Source organism: Parus major, chromosome 7, assembly GCF_001522545.3.
Source record: "Parus major isolate Abel chromosome 7, Parus_major1.1, whole genome shotgun sequence".
NCBI classification, from domain to species: Eukaryota; Metazoa; Chordata; class Aves; order Passeriformes; family Paridae; genus Parus; species Parus major.
The window spans coordinates 27,896,685-27,916,737 of NC_031776.1; the positions used below are offsets into that span (position 1 = coordinate 27,896,685).

Consider the following 20,053-nt stretch of genomic DNA (forward strand, 5'->3'; position numbering starts at 1 on the left):
TTCTACTGACTGTAGATGTCTCTCTAAGCTCTAGTGATGACAGAGTATAGAGGAGGAGCAGCCTGAATAGCTACACAACCCCTGGTACTCCTTGACCAGATTGTGTTGGTTTTCCTCACAAGGAACCACACTGGGAAGGAGAATATTGCCCACATATTTCCTCAGTCTCTGGTGATTTCATAGGGATATTGCTCTAGTTCCTTCTAGTTCATCCCCTTGCAAAGACATGGAGCATTTATAGGCAGTGTGCTCAGGGTTGTCCAACAAAAGCAGGATAGGATTCTTGGAAAAAGAGCAGAATTGAAAGGAATAATGTGCATTTTTCCTCTTTACCAGTAACTCTGTCATAGAAATCCTCCCTTTGAAGGGCCACAGCAGAGCTCCCTGAGTGAGGGTGCAGTCATGTGGCATGTTGCTATTTGGGCCCATTCAGACAGTGGCTGTTTCTGTCCAGGCAGAACCCAGGACATTTGCAGCCTGTAAACACTGATCACTCTATGGGATAAGAATACCTCAGATGTCTAAGGCCATCAGCCTAAAAAGTAAACTGCTTTACTTACTTCAAACTCACATGAGAGAAAGGGAGCTCTGTTCTTAATGTCTGACAATGCTTTTAAATTTAGACCAGTATTATCTGGTATTATCTTTGTGCCAAAATTCTTCACAAAGAACTATAGGTTTAAATTTTTGTTTAAAGATATTTATTCTGGAAATCTCTTAGAGGTTTCTGATTAACAATACACTATCCTCTTCATAATTTTATTGCAAGTATAACTTGAAATTATCTGGAAAAAACCTTCATCTCATTCTTCCTTTACATGGTTATTAAGACAAGCAGACCATTGTTCTTTGTGCTCCTAAAGAGTCACTGATGAAAAAATAATAATGATCACTTTTTAATTTATACACAGAGCAGTAGTGCAAGGGATATCCAACTCCAGGGGCAGATTCAGTTACCAGCTGAAGTTTACTTAGCACTGATGTATGAGCAGTGGAGGAACACTTTGATGAGCTTCACAGCTGTCTTGGGAGATAAGATCTGAAGAAACCTGAATGAGCCAGCTTGATCTCTGAACCTATTGAAGTGAGAAGAGGAACAGAAAAAAAATTTCCTTTATCTGTCAAAAAGACAGTTTTTCTTGTTTAGAGAACTGTGTGTCCTTCAAGACGTAGTTCCTTTCAGGTGATCTGTTTTGCTACTTCTTGAATGGCAAATGTTTGGGTTCTTAGGCTAAGAAGCTCTTGTGGAAATCCTCTGAAATCATCCTGACTCATTGAGGATTTGGATCTGTCTTTCAGTGGATGAAGAGGAAACAAGTCATAGCATAGAGAAATGGAGAAGGTGATCTAAAGATGCAGTTCCTTCTCTGTAGGCAGGTGTAATGATCTGTATTGGTCTGTATTTATCCTTCCTGTCTTTAGAAGCATAACTGAATCATCCAAGTCAGGAGCCTAATGCAGTCTTCTTTTATAGTCAGTGGAGAGACACTGGCATCTCCAGAGAATGACTCTCACTGTACCCTGGATACTTCCCTCTCTTATTCCAGTCTGTCAGGGAAAAAATGATAATGTAGGCTCTTCAGACAAGACCTTCAGTTCAGTACCTAATGTTGGGTGAGATTTATTAGGATGCAGGAGCCCAAATCTTGTGTGATGCCATCCTGCTGGGCATTCAGCGTCTGCCTGATCCCAGATTTGCTTTGCAGCATTCTGCAGGGAAGTCAGTCCTCAGCAAACTGCTAAAATTTGATGTTACACTTAAACAGAATTTGTAGTCATTATGTATCACATCCTCATTGTCTATTTCTGTCCCGGGATTGTTTGCATGTCAGCATTCCTGAAAATATCATGTGTAGTTTATTGTTTCTGAAAGGCATCGTTGGCTCTTAGTGTCATGGCAAAGGAGGAGAGAGAATTAGGCTTGTCTGTTACTGATTAGCCCTACAAAAATAGAAGGGTTGCAGTGGTGAAGAAAGAGAAATAAAATGGAGTTTTCCCCAGCTATATGTATATTTTTTGAAAGTAATTGCTAGAATGAGTAATTGTCATAAGGACATGGAGAAAAATAAGGTCTTTGAGTAGATGTAGACTGGAATGCCAGAAAACTTTCTGCCCTGTAACTTTAAGAAGTAACAATAATAGTAGTGCTTCTCTTTTATTAAGGTTTCTTTCATTTCAGGATTATGGGTTTTCTAAAAGGTTGATGTTGAGCAATCTGCCAAAGGTCACTTCAAGCTTCATGACTAGAACTTTTCATGTCAGGATGTCTGATTCACAAATCCCTGCTCTAAACCAACAGGGTCATTGCTACTCAAGTTTTGCCCCTTATGGAAAGATCTTAGGATTTATTTGGACTATCTGAAAATGAAATAAAGGTATTTTATGCTAAGAAATAAAGATGCTATTTTAGGCACTGGTTTAGGAGTCCAAAATAGTCATTCTTTTCTACTCCATTTGTTTCCCTTGATCTTTCCTTTCAATTATCTCCTCATATTGCCTCCCAGCTTTTTCGTGGTCTTGCCTGTCACTCAGAGTGATCATTCCTCTTTCATATTGCTTTTGACTGATGGCCAGCAAAAGGTATTTTCATTGATGTGAGAAAAAACCTTGCCAGACAACAAAGAACATAATGAAAGCTAGTTCCTAATGTATAACTATAACACTTTTCCCCGTGTTTTCCTCCATGGAGCAGCTGCTCAGCCAGCTGGTTACCTTCCTCCTCTGTAATGAATTACACTCATGGCTTGAGATTATTATGTCTTGCTGGGTAACATATATACCATATATATAAGAGCCAACTTAGGCTGAGCTGCTCCTTTCCATGCCAGCCTTTCCCATTAGTTCTCACTCATCCTTGCAGCTCTGCCTTGCTCCATGCCACAAACTACTTTCCCTGGCTGTGCTGTGCTGTGCTGTGCTGTGCAGCAGCTCTTTGCTCTGTTAGCATCTCCTGTGGGCTGTGCCTGGTTCTGGTAGCTGACCACTGAAGTGACTGAAGAGTTCTGGTATTTCTTCCCATGGAACAGAGGTTGTGCACTATTTTGAACTAAACACAGAGTTTTAGCTCACAGGAGACTTTTAGGCAACTTCTTTTGTTTCATATTCCTCACAGGAAAGCCTTACACAAAGCTTCTTGCTTGTTTTTAGAAGCTGTAACCTGGATTGTAGTTCTGGAAGCTATTGCCTAGGCTGGGGTAACCCTTCAGGCACATTCAGACAGAGCTGCTTGGCTCCAATTCCTGTATACTGTTACAGCTATAAACTTCTTTTATGTTACACTATGGTTCCCTTTAACAAAAATGTATTTCAAATGTGAAAGTATGCAAACCAAACACATTTCAGGTCTATCCATTGGTCTTTCACCTTTCTACTCCCTTTGTTTTGGAAGCTCTTGACTTAGCTTTTTTCCTGCCTTTTGGATTTTTTTAGATGGAACGTGTATTGAGGGATGGAGAAAATTACTTTTATTTTTGGCTTCAGCAACATATAAAACATTTTGACCTTCAGATGGTTCCCTTCCCAAAAAAGAGGAGGAAAAGTTGTGGGGGGGAAGGAAACCACAAAATGATACTTTTTTTTGTATTATTATGTTCCCTGTTCCTCCAACGAAAAGTAAATTTAAACAATCAAAATGTATTTTGGATATGGCTCTTGCTTGCTTTCCTCCTCAGGTTTTCAAAGTCCACAAGGTGTTATGAAACATCAAAAGAAGGAAGTTCAGCATGAGGGGATGCTGTAACCCTGGAGCCATCAAACTAGGAAAAAAACCCCAAAAAACAACAAAAAAGAAAGTTTTTCACAGAAAATTTCAGTTTGGGGAAAATTAAGCTTTAATATAAAAAGGTGCTCATAGGGGAAGTCCCCAAACACTTCTGCCCTTCATTCTGCTCAGGAGTCTCACTCTTGGAACCATTGAAGTGTCTCCTCTTTTCTCTGAACAGTTCAAGGTTGTTCCTTGCTGAAGAGGGTTTTCATAAATCTGATCCTTCTTGCCCACATATTCTAGTTTATTTTTGCATTACCTGTCTGCCATGGCAGCCTGGGCTATCCATGGACAAACAGCTCCTCACTGCCATTATCCACGGCCTCCTCTGGTGCATCTGTAAGGTCACTGGCCTTTCAGCCTTTGAAACCCTCACAGGATCCCTTTCTGCTGTGACATGTGGGAGAATCAGCAGGAGATTTCACAAGGGTGTAAACATTCCAGGATTTTTGTTTCAGCCCTGCTGTCTGGCACAGTGAGCACCCAGCTCAGCAGGGGTCTGTGTGCCACAGGCAAAGCTTCTCACACCCCACAGCAACTTGGCCCTTTCTCCAGTTACCTGCAGTACTGAGCTGTGACTTCTCTGCCCTGAGCAGTGACTGACAGATGGGAAGCAGCAGCAGAAGAGATGCTGCAGTGGCCCTACAGCAGGAGAAAAGGTGTGGTGCAGGTTTGAATTGCTGGGCAGGACCCAGTGTCAGGACTGCACTGCCAGGAGGTCAGACATAGCCTTTCTCTGACACTCTTTTCACCCTGCACACATCCTGGCACATATAAACTTGGAGATAAAATATTGTGAGGCAGCTGGATATTTATTTAAAAGACAAGACATCATAGAAAAATCCTTGATGGCAAACAGCCACTTACAACTTTCAGGGACTTCTTTCATTTCTCCTGCTTCTCCTCTTCTACTCTCATGCTTCTTCCCCACATAGCTTGCACTCTCATATTTTACCTCTAGTTTATAATCAGGTCAGAGCCCCATGGATAAAGGTTGTGTTTTCCTGGCTGTTGGCAGGATGCTCAGCCCCAAAGGGCTCTGTTCCTGGCAGGGGTGTTTAAAGTTACTGCAGTGCTGCACTTGCCATCCTGGTGAATTTTTCTGTTTCTGCCACAAGACTGTACCAAGACCTGTCTGACCCAGCTGGGATTTGTTCTCTCACTAAACCTGTCTCTGCTGAGTGCTGTGATTGTAAGCCTTGTTAAACCTGGATGATTAAATCATCTGATCCCCATAGTAACCCAGAGCAGAGCTTTATCCAATATCCTTTATTCAATATCAATCAGCAGTTTCCTCTGTGGTGAGTAGGCAACTCAAACACAGTGGGGAGTGCCTGAGTGCCTCTCTAGGGCCTAGAGCACAGCACTTGCAGTAAAGATACTCTTTTACAAAGCTCATCGTTGCTTTATCAATCCTTTCTAATTGTTACTTACATTTAAATATCTTGTTTAAACTACCAACAGGTTTCAGTGGGCTGATACGATCAAAATGTACATTTTGTGATTGTAGTAATGATACTGTTATCTTAGTAGGCTAAACATTTGTCAGACAGAGAATTTCTTTGTTTTACAAACTCAGGCTCTGAAAGGGACCATAAAGGAAATCAGTGATGGAACTGTGAAGAGCAGTTATATTTTTTTCTGAATCTTTATCCACTCTTTTAGTTTTACATTGTTTCTCATCTTGAAAACCTTAGGCTCATCTGTCATTGGCAGAGTTCGAATCAATTGCTCTATTTACACATTTGTGAATAATGTATTTTTCTAAAGAGTTCATGTAGCTTCTCTTTTCCCTCCTGCATACCTGCTGTATATTTCAAGGGGTCCTTCTACATTTTCGTTACTCCCACCAAGAAAAAAAAAAAAGAATGAAGGAAAATACTTCACAAGCCATGAAAGGCCACACTTGGAAAAGTACAAATTCCTCCATTTGATTGGAAAGCTTTTCCTCAAAAACATGAAAATCAGCACTGTGCTGCTGTGTGCACAAACATGAAAATTAGCTGCTGTGATAGCTGTCATTAGTAGCAACAACTTGGAGGTCAAGGTCTTAGAAGTCTACATCAGCTGAGTACTGTGTGTGTCTACACTTAATATCAGGTCTGCAAATGCTGTTTTTCTCTTGGTGTGGTGTCAGAGCAGCAAAACAGAGTTACTAGAGGTAGGAGAAAACACAAGATGCTGAATAATTATTTGAGGAATTAATAAAACTTCAAGTGCACGTGATCATAGCAGAGTCTGAGCATTTTTAAAGAGGTTTCTAATAATTAGGATATTGTTTTATCTGTTGGTTCCAAAGAGCTGTAGAGATCTCCGGTGTAAGAGCACAGGAAGAAGAAACTGGGCCAGACATTGAGCATGCTCAGCTGTTTCTCTTCCTGGGAACTTCAAAGCATAAGCTAAAGTGGTGGAAACAACCATAGAAGAAAATTAAATGGAGATTTGCTTAATCAAAAAAATCAAGAGCTTTTCAGGTTGACTTCGCTTCAATGCTTACTCTGCCTGGAACAATGTTCTTCCCATCCTCTTGAGCTGTGAGAGACCTGGGACATTATTTCAGAAAACTCTGATTGTGTCCAAGCAAACAGCCCAGATGGGAGGGGCCAGACCTAGACTAGAGCTGACCACAGCTATGTCTGACCCATGAGTTGCATCTGGAAAAATGATGTGAAAAGGTAAATATGGGACAAGAAAGGGAGACGTGGGAAAAATGTCTTAGTTTCAGAGGGAACAAAATCACTGTTCTAACTAGTGCTATGGACAGCAACAACCAAAAGTGTTTATATGCCCTAAGTAAGAAAATATTTCTGAATTTCTGAATATTGCCATTGGTCATAGCGTGACAGACTTGATTAATTGTATTGCTAATTCATTACCCTGCAGCTAAGTGCCAGGTACGATTCCTGAGAGCTGCAGAAAAGACTCATGAACAGCAACCCAGCAGCATAACTGCAAAGGAAATAATCTACCTGTCAGCCTGGAGAAATTTCATGCAGAGCACAGCAGCATCTTTCTATGCTGATGCAGAGCACATTTTCTGTGTCTTGTACAGAAGGAACATGCACAAATGTGGTTATTTATAGCTTCTCCACCTACACTCAGCTTTGAAATTTTTTTCTTAAAGAAGTTTAGCATTTAAAGACTACAACAAGGTTTTCAACTTGAAGATATGTTTTTTTCTTTTCTTGATTTCCTTAAAAACAATAATCTAGGAACATTAGTAACAATCCAGGCATTAAGGAAGAAACATTAGTTCTTCATTTGTCTGTCTATTGTTCTCTTACTTGGAATGTTTTTAGAGAGGCGGTTGCCAAATTTTATGAAGAAAAATATTTAATCGAGAAAATGAAAGATAAGTGGGTACATTTGATGAATGTGAACTTTACCAAAAGAAATCTATGTTAGGTTGAAAGAAGTTCCTCTGCACAGTAAGAGAAGCATGTGGTGTATATTCCCACTCCTTTTTTTGGAGAGCCTGCATCCCAGGTGATGGCATTTAGTGCAGGAGAAGGCTGGGGCTGTGTCACCTCAGGCAATACCCAGAGGAAAGGGACAAGTCTTGCTCTCAAATGCCCAGCCTACACCCAGCCAGCTCTTCCAGAGCCCAGAACTGAACGTGCTGTTTCCAAGAGAGACATAACTAAATCCTACAATTTGCTAATTACTAGAGCTGGGACCAACTCTTTTCATTAGGAGAAGGTGGTGGATGGGACCAGAATACATTGTATTCTCACTCCTCCAAACTCGTATCAGGTTCAAACCATCATGATACTTTTATAGACGTGAAGAATTGTACAAGTACATAGTAGCCATCTGCAGAAAGCAAACACAAGGGGTTTTTTGCCATATAAGCCTGTGAAAAGGTAAGGAGTTCAGGTGGAGCAGCTCTGGGGAAGCAGTGTGTGTACCTCATCATTGCATGAGGGGAGCAGCCCTGCTGCCCACAGAGGGTGGTATATCTGGGAGCAGATGAGTAATTGTGACTATTGCCCAGGTCTCTAGGTCTACAATAATGTGAAAGCTGTTGGAGGTGGGTGGGGAATGGCAGAGGAACTCTGCAGCAAGTCCCCATGAACTTCTGAGCCTCTGCTAGAAAAGCTGTGAACAGTCTCGTTGGTATGCAGTCCATTGCTACGGGAGATATTTAGGATGTCTTCACTTACTCATCCTGTTAAGTCTGCAGCCCTTTCATAACCAGTTTTCATATTTTTGCATTAGAAACTTCTAAGAAGGGGGTTACTGGGGGAGTTGTTATTCTGTAGTGTTTTCCACTGCAGAAGCTGTTGATGAACAAGGATCCTGGCTGCAGGGACTGTCTTCTCTGGATAAACTCCTACAGACCTGTTTCCAGATGGGCTTGTAGGATATCTGTGGGTGCTAGAAGCAGTGTGAAGTGTGAATAAGAGTATATACATGTATTTCTGAGTATCTAGGACTTTCCTGACACTTCTCTGGACCCACATGTCTCAGTAGCTGTATGGTTTACTCAGACATGTTCAGCAGTGTCAGCTGTGCTTTGTGCAGTGGCCCCCACTGCAAAGAACAGAAGATGGATATTCTGTTTTGACAAACTAGTGGGGCTTTAAACTACAAAGCTTACATTTTTGTTGTAAAAATTAAAAATTGTGCAGAGGTGAAACTTTCACATAATGTCCAGGAAGCTCATAAAAACACCTACAATCTGACTTCATGGGGACTTCTCGTTTTGGTTGAATGTAGACAAGGGAATAAAGGAATTTTTTTTAAAAAAAATGTTTTAATTGGCTCTGCATTTAATTCCCCTCATTAATTTAGTTGCAATATGCAGCAAAATACTGATAGGTCTGTAAGGTTATTTTTCCCTCCAAGGGTAAATGAGACTGTATGTTTTTTCTTTAGAAAAGACCTCTTTAATTATGTCGTGGTATTTGGAATAGCTACAATTAGAGAGCAAAAGCAGGGAGTGATTAAAAACTCCTACTTAATAGCAGCTGCATTAGTTCTCTGGCTTTTGAAAGAGACCCAGGCACAGTTGAGTCCACACATACCAGACAGAGGAGTTGTGGTGAAAAGGAAAGGCAAAATGGTGGTCAAAAATTTTAAACTGACTTTAGGGAACACTGTTGTAGTGTTTCAAGAGAGCTCTTACTTGAGAAAGGATTGAAGAAGTATTAAAATTCATTCTTCTTGTCCAGTCTTCAGACTATGTTGAAGACAGAGTGCAGCTCTGCTCATTCAATTCCACCTGAAAACAAACAAACAAACAAGCAAACATGCCCAAAAAACCCCTCTGAAACCTCAATTGCTTGTCTGGTGACAGTGGGCTACACCGTGTCTTAAGACAGTTTGTAATAAGTGACACTTATTACTTAGAGTCTGAGCTGAATTAAATACAGAAGAACTTGCTAGGCTGGCTATATTATTTACTGAAGATGAATTAGTCATTGCTGCATGGACAAATCAAGCTATGGTATTTCAGCATTTATAGGTGTGCATTCAGCAATTGGGCATTTGTACCAGAGTGGTTTTGGAGCTTACACCTGATTTTAAAGCCCTGCTTTTCAGTGGATTGCTATTCCCTTTTGTACAGCTGCCATTATGTTGCTTATTATTTATAATATTTCAGTATGTTCCTTTAGTGAAAAAGGTTCCTAGAATCCTCAACCAAACTTGGAATATTTGGAATATTTCTAGAGGCTGCAAAAACTTAAAATGGAAGGCACTTTCTTTCCACTTTCTCTGTCAGCCTTGATTTTTTCGACAGTAAATGTGATTAATGTCATTTTAGAAAAGTGAATGGAGGCAGGGATGTTGAGTCATTTGCTGAACTGCCATGCTGGGCATTGAACCAAATCACTCCAATTCCAGTCTACTTTTGATATGAAATCCTTGTTACCTACTACTTACTTCTTGAAACTCTGTCATGATTTGACATATTTCTGACCAAAGGCAGTGAACAGAGTGAGGCCCTGTTCCCTCCAGGTGCTGCTGAGCTGCACTAGCAGGGCTGAGCCTGCACGTGGGGATGGCACTTACAGCCTATGAACTACACATGTTCACATGGAGAACAGAACATGGTGTTGAGGTGTGTGTCCAGAGGCTCACATCCTGCACAGCTAGCTCCTGCCTCTTAACTTGACAAATATGAGGTCTTTGATCCACTTTTGCTGAAGGTGGTTAAAACTTCACTGTGGCTTTTGGTGGTTTTAGAGTCAAATATAGGTGCCTCTGGAAATAAAAATGATTTAGTGGGCGCCAAAGTTGATGTTTCTGGTTTAGACATGAGGTGTGATCCCCATCTTTAAAAGGTTTTGTTACAATATTTTTATTGTGCCACCAACATTAATTTATAATGAAGAAAGAAGTGAAAAAGGGAGCTCAGTTTTTATTAGGAGGTAGAAACCACAGATGAGAATGACTGAGTTTTGTTTTGGGTTCTATTATAAACCATTCATAATAGCAGGAAAAGCCAGAGGATAAGTTCCTTTGTATTTCAGTGTATTTTCTCAGCTAGACCTTTACTTGACATTACCCTGCTGTGACAGGGCCAGGGATAATAGGGAAAAGGAATCTATTTTCAGCAATGATTTGGAATACAAAAAGAAACTGATTTAAATCAAGCTGTATGTGCATTTTATTCATTACAGCGGATTAGTATTTCTTAAGTCTTCTTGAGTTGTTGCAAGTTAGGGGGGATTTTTCATTTTGTTTTCCTTCTGATTCTGTGTTTGTTCTGTCTTCCCTGGTGCTGTTGCTGACACTGAGTTCTCCTGGAGGGCCTGGTAGCAGGCCAGGGGTTGGGCTGGCCATAGCATCCTGCACAGAACAGCATTATCCACTAGATGGAATTCCAATGGATAGAAGTTGACAATCCCACATTGGCAGCTGCCTCTACTCACAGTCAGTGGTCTCCCTGGCAAATGTGCAAAGTATCTCTTAAAGGCACTTTTGCCTCCCAATAAAGGAGTGGTTTGTGGGTAACCTGAGAGCATGTCTTTTTTGAACTGTGTTGCTCATAAATGCATATGATGTGTAGCTTCTAGTTCTGCTAGAAGAAAATGAAGTATCAAGAGATTCTGTCCTGTATTTGCAAAATCTGGTACATACAGTAAGTATTATTAACTAGGCTTGTGCAATTTTGAAGAGCTTTGACAGTAAAGATTGGATTTTGTTGCTGTGCAGTGGAACAAAACATTTATAATAAGCTTTGGATGTAAAGTGTGATCTGAAACACGAACCTTTTAACTGTATTTCTTGGTTACAAAAAGCAGGCTTGGCAAAGGCAGAGCTTCTGGAATAGGAGTGTCAGATATGCAGAGCCTTGGAGCTACTGAGTATTCATAATACAGCTACAGAAAAGGGAGAGAGATAAGGTTTGATTCTTGTGAATTTTAAAGTGCCATATGAATTCCTGGTATCTCACCAGAATTTAGTTAGCCCATCGTTTCTCAAGAGCAAGCAAGGAAATGCTTTTAATGGCAGCTTGATACTGCCTGGCTTCCTTTCACTACACAATTTTAGAGGCCTTATTCATGTGTTTAAAGTTAGGCAATGCTTATGCACCTATTTGAAATGGGGCCTCATTTAAAGCTGAATAAATTAGGTGGAATTGCTCTGGAATTTATTACAAATCTGTTACCAAAGAGTTAAACTAACCCCCTTGAGTTGTACCAGATTTGTACTGTTTTGAGATCAAGATCTGACTCTTAACTGCTTGAAGTGTAAAATGATATAATTTATTTTCAGTTTTCAGAATAACCTAGTTTTAGAGTAGCTATGGCAACAATAGTGGGTCTCAGGGTAACAAAGATTAACGATTCCCTTGGCCAAGGCACTTCAGTGGGTCACCTCAGTCAAGAGCAATGGAACTGTTCAACATGGCCTGGGTCAAATGCAGAATTTGGGGTGCCCTGTCAGCACTGGTACCACATGCTGCGCCCTAATCACCAGCTCACACTTCTCATCCCTTCCTGTTGTTTGAGCAGCCCTCAGTGTTCAGGCTGCCTGGGAAAGTGGGGAGTCACCATCTCTGGAGGTATTGAAAAGATGTGCAGAATCTTAGGGACCTGGTTTACTGGTGGGCTTGGCAATGCTGGATTGGAGTCAATGATCTTCAGGTTCCTTTCTGACTTTAATGATACTGTCATTCTTTCCCAAGTCATCCTCATTTCATCTTCATTAATTCTGCTAAAAGAAATACAGCTTAAAAGATGTGAAAATATTGAAGTTTTTCAACTAACTTCAAGAGCAGATATAGTTCCTTAAAGTAATGGGTTTACTACTCCTTTGACATTTTGAGTTCATGTAAAATGGGTGTAGATCATGAGAATTTGCTGAGAAAGAGTTGGTTCCCAAGGAGATTTTGATTTAAATTGGATAAAGTTGTGAGATGTTTCTTCATTTTCACATTTCCTGATTAGGAAGGATACCTAAAGAGAGAGACTTCATTTTCAAAGTGCTGCCTTGAAATGTCTGTTTTCCTTTTTAAAATAGAGCCCCCCCCCCCCCCCCCCGCCCCCCCCCCCCCCCCCCCCCCCCCCCCCCCGCCCTGCTTTTTTTTAATATTATTATTTAAAAATTAAATTAACATTTTTAAAGTTTTTAAAATACTTGACCTTAACTGCAGTAATGCAATCATCTTGCCATATTCCCATAATACAAATTAGCATAGAGGAAGAGCAATTATCATCCCAGAACTTTGCTAAATTATTGCCTGATTGCTTCTTCAACCTTTTCCTTCTCAAACCATTCTTCTGTCTCATTCCCATGTTTTCCTACAGTATTCCATACATATCAGCATTCCCTGCCAGTGGACTCTCAAGTATGTTTTTCCCTCTCTGGCAGGATTTGTTTTACTGGTTTAGTTGGGCCTTAGGTCAAAGACTTCCTGTGGCCAGGAGTTTGATCCTCAGCAAAGAGGAGAGTGGAAAGGGCTCTGCAAGTGGCTCTCTTCAAATACCTCCTTCCCAATCCTCTGCTCAGAAACCTGTCTGAACTGCCACTGTTATTATTTGAACAGTTACACATCATTCTGCAGGGACAGTTAGGGCTATTCTTCCTCCAGGTAGCATTTTGAATCTTGTGGTTATCCAGCCATGTAATGACCGTAATAGCTGGCACAGTCAGCCTGCTGTAGCTGTACTGAGTTTTATTTCATTTTCTCAGTGACCTGGGTTTGCTGCTTGTTTTGTTGAGTGTGTAATTGTGCCCTTGAGGAGATAAGGAGACAGGACATGAAAATCATAATAGAAAATAATGTTTCTGTTGATGTTGATCTTAAACTAGTGAAATAAAAATAATTTTTAAAAAAGAGATATTAACATATTATAGCTACCCCAGTGAACAGAAACAGCTTTGAACAGAACAGAACAGTTCTTTTCATTCCAAAGAACTCATGAGTTACAGTCCTTTCCTAGCTAGTATAAAATACAGCTTGGCAATAAAGCCCAGTTAGGAAAGCTGAAGATTTAATTTGGAAAACACTCTTAACTGCACTTTTAATGGCATCTTCAAGCTGCTTAAGCTTTTAAGGGATAATTAAATTATTTCAACTAAGTCACTGTAACTTCAATGTCTACCTATATCTCAGGATGTTAAATTTTGGCAGTGGAGTAAGTTACACGGTCCATGCTCTCAATTAAAATGTTAAATGTTTATCTTGAATTATTACATAGTTATTCTAAAGACATTTCCTTTCTTTGGGATAAGGGACAATTTCTCCAAACATGCTGATACCTAGATGTTTCCAAGTGCTGGTGATTTCAGGTTTGACTGGGACCTTTCAGAGTTCTTTCTTCATTTGCCACAGACCCACTGCTTAATATTTCTCATTGTTTTCATGGCAGATTAAGTGCATTGTGTCCACACAGATTGATGTTCTTGCTGTTGCTTTATTCCCTCAGTTATTCCATCCCTCAGCTTTTTAAAGTGCCAACTTTCTGTGTCTTTTATGATGGAAACAAAAATGTGGTATTTCTCTATGTTGGCTGATTATTGCGAGCTTATTAGATCCAGGTGCTTTATATACTAAACAATATATTATCTTTATTAGTATCTTAGTAAATGCTGAGGATTCTTTTGTTAATTAGGCCTATCAAGTTATCAGAGCCTCATACTAACATCTTGTCTCTTGCCAGTTTCTTGGGACAATTCAGAAATTCACTTCAACTTTTTATATAATATATATAATGTATACATGTAATGTTTTTATTTTCCCCTCTTCTATACCAAATTGAATTATAGAATTTATGTATTTCACAGAATGGTTGTGAAAACAAATTCACTGATGACTGGAGTGGTCAGATATGTTAACATGGGTCTCCAAGAACAAAAAAAGCTGTTCAGCCAGTTATTCTCTAATGACTACTTCAAGGCTATAAGCATCAAAAAGTTATTGGAATAGTTTTCTGTAGAGTTACAGTAAGTGGCTATCAATTATTAATAAATAAAAAGCACATACTGCATACTAATTTAATATGAAACATTGTTTAAAGTAAAGCCATTTGCCGTTTAAAAAAGAATATAAGATGAGATTTGTTCCAAACTTCAATTTGGCTCTGCTTCCATTTTTAATAGATATGTTGAAAACTCCTGACAAGGAGAAAGATTGTTAATGGGATTATTTGCAGACTGTTAACAACACAAATGCTGGGAGACTGGCCCCCAGTAATTGCCATTACAAGTCATATAGTCATTCCTAGTCAAAAGTATGTTGCAGAAAAGCTCTTAGCAGACCACTTGGCACATGGCTGTCAAGCATTTGAAGAAATGTATTTTGGATTTTCTACCCAGAGCAAGTGGGAGACAAGCTGGTCAAAGAAAGGGAGGCAGGAAGTGATGGCTGAACTGCCAACACATCTGGTCCTGCTTCCTCGCCCCCACACTGTCACCTGTGTCAAATATGTGTTGTCCCTGCAGAACATAAAGTGCTTTACTACCTCATTTTGTGAAATTACTTGTATTCTGTGGATCAAAAATGTGTTGTAAACACAACATTTTAATTTAAAAAATGCTTTTCTTTGTAAAGAAATAAGGTTGGAACATAAGCACATGTGTAAAAAGCTTTGTTTGTAATTAGGATTTCCTATAAAAATATGCCTGGGATCTACATTACAAAAAGCACTCAGAGCTCAGGTGGTTTAGATTCTGTACAAACAAGCCATGAAATTCCTGAAATAATAAGCAAATAAATAAATAAATTATCCCATCTTCCATTTTCCAGTGGTAGGTTTCTGGGCTTAATACCTGTGGTACTGTCACTGTCCTGGGGCTGCCTGCAGTGTCTTGTCCCTTTGGAGTGACAGAAATTCCAGCTGTTGTATCCCAGTCCATTGGCATCAGCTGCTGTGAGGATCCAGGCTTTGCTGGGAGCCCAGAGCTCCTTGCTGAAGGAACTCCCACCTGTTACAGAAATACCAGTGCTGCTTGAGCTCTATATATTCCTTTAGATTTTGTGTATTGGAAAGAGATGGAGTATCAATCTCATTCTGAAATTTCCCAATCTTATATTGTCAAGTTTGGGATTTTCTTCCACTTGTACTAGACCCCAAAGAGATTTGATCTACGTTTTAGTGTCAGTGTTGTTGTGAGAAGAAACTCCACGAGTGCTGCACATACAGATAACAAACATACTCTTAAAAGAGGATCCTCTGTAACTCTCAGAGTATCAGATTTATCATCCTCCTTTTCCATAAGGATCAGTTACATTTGGAACTCAATAGAAGAACCTGGAAGAATTGGAAGGTTCACATTGTCAGTATTTTCTGGTCTGCAGTGACCTTAACCTCTTCATTTCAGTAACTCTGATAATGCATTTATTTAAAAAATAGATTTTAATTGATCCACCATGCTTTTGGACTACCTCTCACACTGAGATGCAAAATCAGCTGTTGCTGTTTTGCAGTTCACGCAAGCTCATCAGAGGAGGGTACTTCCTGTAAAAGATTCTAGATTTCTGATTCCCTTTCCCAAAAGGAATCTATGTGAAAGTAAATATTTGATATCTGCCAGGCTCCAATAACTAAGCTACACTTCAAAATAAATTGAATAGCAAAAATTCAATAAACCTAATTTAGCAGTAGCATCCATGAGCATTTATCTTCTCTCCAGTTAGAATGGATTTTTACAGAGATTTTTACCGTGTTCAGCCATAGCAAGCACAAGGCATTCCTTTGCAGCTGTTCCATCCTAACCCTCACAGGGTTTCTCTGTGCTGCTGGGACAGGAGAGATAACTGGAATGTTCTTCTTTTCTGGCAGGTACTGGACTGGATTGAAAATCACGGGGAAGCTTTTCTGAGCAAACACACAGGAGTGGGGAAGTCTCTACACAGAGCACGTGCACTGCAGAAAAGACATGATGATTTTGAAGAGGTAGCACAGGTAAGAGTCTGAACCAAGACTGCTGGCTTGATTTTTGTTACTCCTTTTGCATATTCAGAAAAATCTCTCACTGTTTTGGGTCATGCTACTCTCTTCAATCATTTGGAGCTGCCCAGGATCCTGATTCTGAGGTCTGGAAATCAGCATGCACACTGCAGGGTGGAGTAGTGGCAGGATTTACAGTCAGAGATCACCACACTGGGTCAATGAAAGCTCTCAAAGCTCATGAGAAATTACAACTGATGGGAAACTAGCACTTTCTGTTGGGACATAGAGGAGAATGGTTATGAGTGAGAGCTATGGAAAAATCAGTTGTAACTCCTCCTGTGGAGATTGGGGACCTTGGGCATAACGTGGGAAGCAGCAGTCAAGAGGCAGGGGAAACACCAGAGTTTGCAGTAAGAACAACTACCCTTCCCATCCTTCAGTGCATTATGTGGAAGGGATTGTTTATTTTAGACTGAGAGGCAATCATTCCAGGTAGAACCTGTTATTATTATCTATTTTCCTCATAGAACACTGTAAGCAAAATTTTTCCAGGAATTTGGTATGAAGCTAAAATCTTACAATTATTCCTCAAAGTGGAGTCATAGTAAATGTTTAACCATACATCTTGTCCTTATTATAGCATTTAAAAGAAAGAGGACCTTTTGTGAGCTCTTCCTTTGATTGAATATATGTTTTCCCCCTCCCCTAAGTGTCCATGGTCAGAAATTACCCGATCTCAGCTCTGACTGCCAGATCATGTTGCACCATTTTGGGGTAGATTTGAAATATCTTCTGTCTGTAACTAATAATCTGTAAAGGTACTTCTCCTTTGTGTATTTTGGAAAAATTCCTGATTGATCTATGTAAAGCAGAATGTATCAGATGCACACAGGGCACATTACTGCTCAAATGCTTCAATGTGGAATAAGATAAAAATTTACTAGATTTCAGTTTTGATTTTCTGCAAAACCATTCCTACATGCTGGCATAGTTTAGTTTAAGATATTTCCAGTAAGAGGGACATACCTCTTTCACTGTTTCCTTGGGGAAAATATTTCACTGCCTGATGGCAGCTACTGATGTTTTTTTTCCGCTCCCTCATAGTGAATTTATATTTCTTTCAATCTCTTTTCTTATTATTATTCCCTTGTTTATATCCCTGTAGTCTTATTTATCTCCCTTAAGGGGATAAATCCCAGGAAATGGGATGAATTAACAATCCTGAAATAGCTGTAGAATGTTGCCATTTCTTCTACTATGTGCCTCTTAACCATGTTCAACATATTTAATTCTGCTAATATTATTCTTATTCACCAATCCCTTGAAAACCTTTTCCTATCTATGTTGTTGGAAATTTAAATTATCAACATCTTTCTTTTCATTAGATGTTCAGCTCTTGATGAGGTATCCCATTGCTTGGCTTGCTAATGAATTTCAGTGTTACTGTTCAGCTGTGATTGGAAATCCTTACATAACACTGACAACTCTCACAGCCTGAAAGCAGCAGTTCTGCATTGGTGGGTTTCTAAATTTCATGGAGACAGCTGTGGATTTAAGCTTTCTGGTAATAGGCTTGAATTTCTAAAAACTTAAATTTCTGCAAATTCATGCCATTAATATTTTCTAAGTCTCCCTTCTCTGATACATTATCTTCATAATTCCCATTACATCTCTCATTTTCTGGATCATGGTTATCATTTTTTTCTACCACTGAGTACTACTTAATTAGAGATGTAGGAAACTAATTAAGAACAGGTGAGAAGAGACAAAAATAACAGGGTCCTGACAGTAGAGATGAGAGCAAGCCTTGTAACTGTCTGCACATGTTAAAAACAGCTCATTAAGGCTTGCTTGACAGGCTGATGGAATTTGGAGATCCATCCCCTCATCAGGGTTGAGGAACCTTGCAGTGTGCATCTGTGGGCACTAGGGTAAATCAGAATATAATTGCTGTGCTGAAGACTTTTCTAACCTCCCTGTTAGGCCTCCTGTGCCACTTCAGCACCTCTCCCTGGGGATAACTTCAGACACATTTCCTTTCACTTCACAAGGCCAAATTCAGAGCAAATGAATCACTGGGTGACCACATGTGTTCAGATGAAGGTGGGTGTTCCAAAGGGGGATGCAGAGGAAAAAAAAAAGTATAATTTATGAGATTATAAAACCTCTTGTGTTCCTCTGAATCTGATTCCTTTGCAGCCGATGGGTAGAATCACTGAGCGTCTCATTGCTCTGCCTGGACTGTTGTGAACATGAAGTTTATGGTGCATCCTAATTACAGATAATTGACAGAAGATTAACCTGGTTCCTTCCCAACAGCTTTGACAGGAACATTTTCCTCTGGTGCAGTCACATGAGATTATCATTGCTAATTTATGAGGCCTGTCTGCAGTGTGACACTGGAATGTGGTGCTAGAAATGGACATGGGGATGTGCAGGGAGGGGAAGTGAAAGGAATCTCAGGCCTTATCTGAGGTCAAGGACTTGAAAATACAATACTCCTTGCTTTGGGCAGAGTAATAGTGAGGGTAAGAGGAGAGCCCATAAATTTATCACACTTGGAATTCTCTTGCAGAAGCTTCTAGTGGGGTTGATTTTACACTTGGGGAATAAATCTCCTTCCTACATAGATTATGATCAATTTTTATTCTTCCTAACTCCCTTCTTGATGCTTAAAACTTTAAAGTTGTTTGGAAATTAAGTTTAAGTATTTGTTATTTTTATCAAGCTAGTGAACATCTTTGCAATGGCTAGGGTGGATAACTGGCAGGACTTTTTCCCAATATAACCACGTCATAAAGCAAATCTGCCATCATCTTAAAAAAACTGTTGGGTTGCCCATTCCTCATCAGGATGTAAATTACTAGCTTTAATGGTAATAAAAAGAGTTCTTTTTGTTTTTCTTAAAATAACCCAGTATATAAAGTGTTCTCCTGACACACCTGGTGAGTTTGATAATATAAGCAATAGTATTTCCTATTGGCAGTTCTCTGATAAAAAATGCTTAGCCTGCCATACAGTATAAATTTATTCTCAAAAACCCACTTTATTTAGGTCTGATACATTTGTTCTTATCTCTTGCTGTTTCAGGAGGGAATTTGCAAAGGTTAGACTAGAAGCAATTTTCAGGAATCTTCTTGACATTTTTAACAGAGGGCAAAACGTTCTCAGTTTTGCCTTACTGCATGTAAACCAGAGTCTTGTGTCTGGCAGTGCTGTGCTGAGAAATGCTCTGATTGACTGACCTGCCATGGCACTAGATTGAGAGGTGGAACATCCTCCTTCTCTGTCTGATTAGAAACTGCAGATTGATAAATCTGGATGTAATGATTCAATCAGGCATGGCCCAAATAGATCACATTCCTGCATACAGCTGTGCTCAGAAAATGTCAGTGATTTTACAGCACTGTGCTGTGGGCAGTAGGAAATGTAATTTGGGGGTCTCTCTCTCATAACTGCTGTTTAGACAAAGCTCTGGCGATTTTTCTGACTGTATTTATACTACATGGAATGCACAGATGGCAAATGTTTGAATTTGGATTAAAAAGCCTGAGCTCCTGGGAGAGAGGTTGTTATCTTGTATATACCTGCAACTGTTTCTCAGCCAGTGCTGCCACTGTGAAAATGCCTGATGTGCACTGAAATTTTGTAGCCAGGCATTATCAAGGAATCACCAAAGGAATATCACTATGGATGTAGCTACAATGTTCCAATGGGCCTCTCTGCTTGGCTGGAATTATATTTTGTAAATCGAATAACTGTAGTCCAGCCAGTTACAGTTGTAAATGCAAAGATATTAGCAAAAAGTTTTTTTACAGAAAGGGTGATGAACTATTGGAATTGTCTCCCTGGGGAGGTGGTGGAGTCACTGTCTCTGGATGTGTTTAAAAAAAGACTGGATGTGGCACTCAGTGCCATGGTCTGGTTCAGGTGTTAGGGTTGG

General features: G+C 39.8%; 1 protein-coding gene across 14 annotated transcripts in view; it reads left to right on the forward strand.

Moving 5' to 3' along the window:
• KALRN (kalirin RhoGEF kinase) overlaps window positions 1-20,053 on the forward strand; it is a 470,986-nt gene that overhangs the window by 238,453 nt on the left and 212,480 nt on the right. For all 14 annotated transcript variants that reach the window (XM_019007406.2, XM_019007405.2, XM_019007391.2 and 11 more), the window contains one exon: window positions 16,000-16,122. In XM_019007406.2, the coding sequence (XP_018862951.1) occupies window positions 16,000-16,122 (123 nt within the window). The remainder of the gene's footprint in view (window positions 1-15,999; window positions 16,123-20,053) is intronic.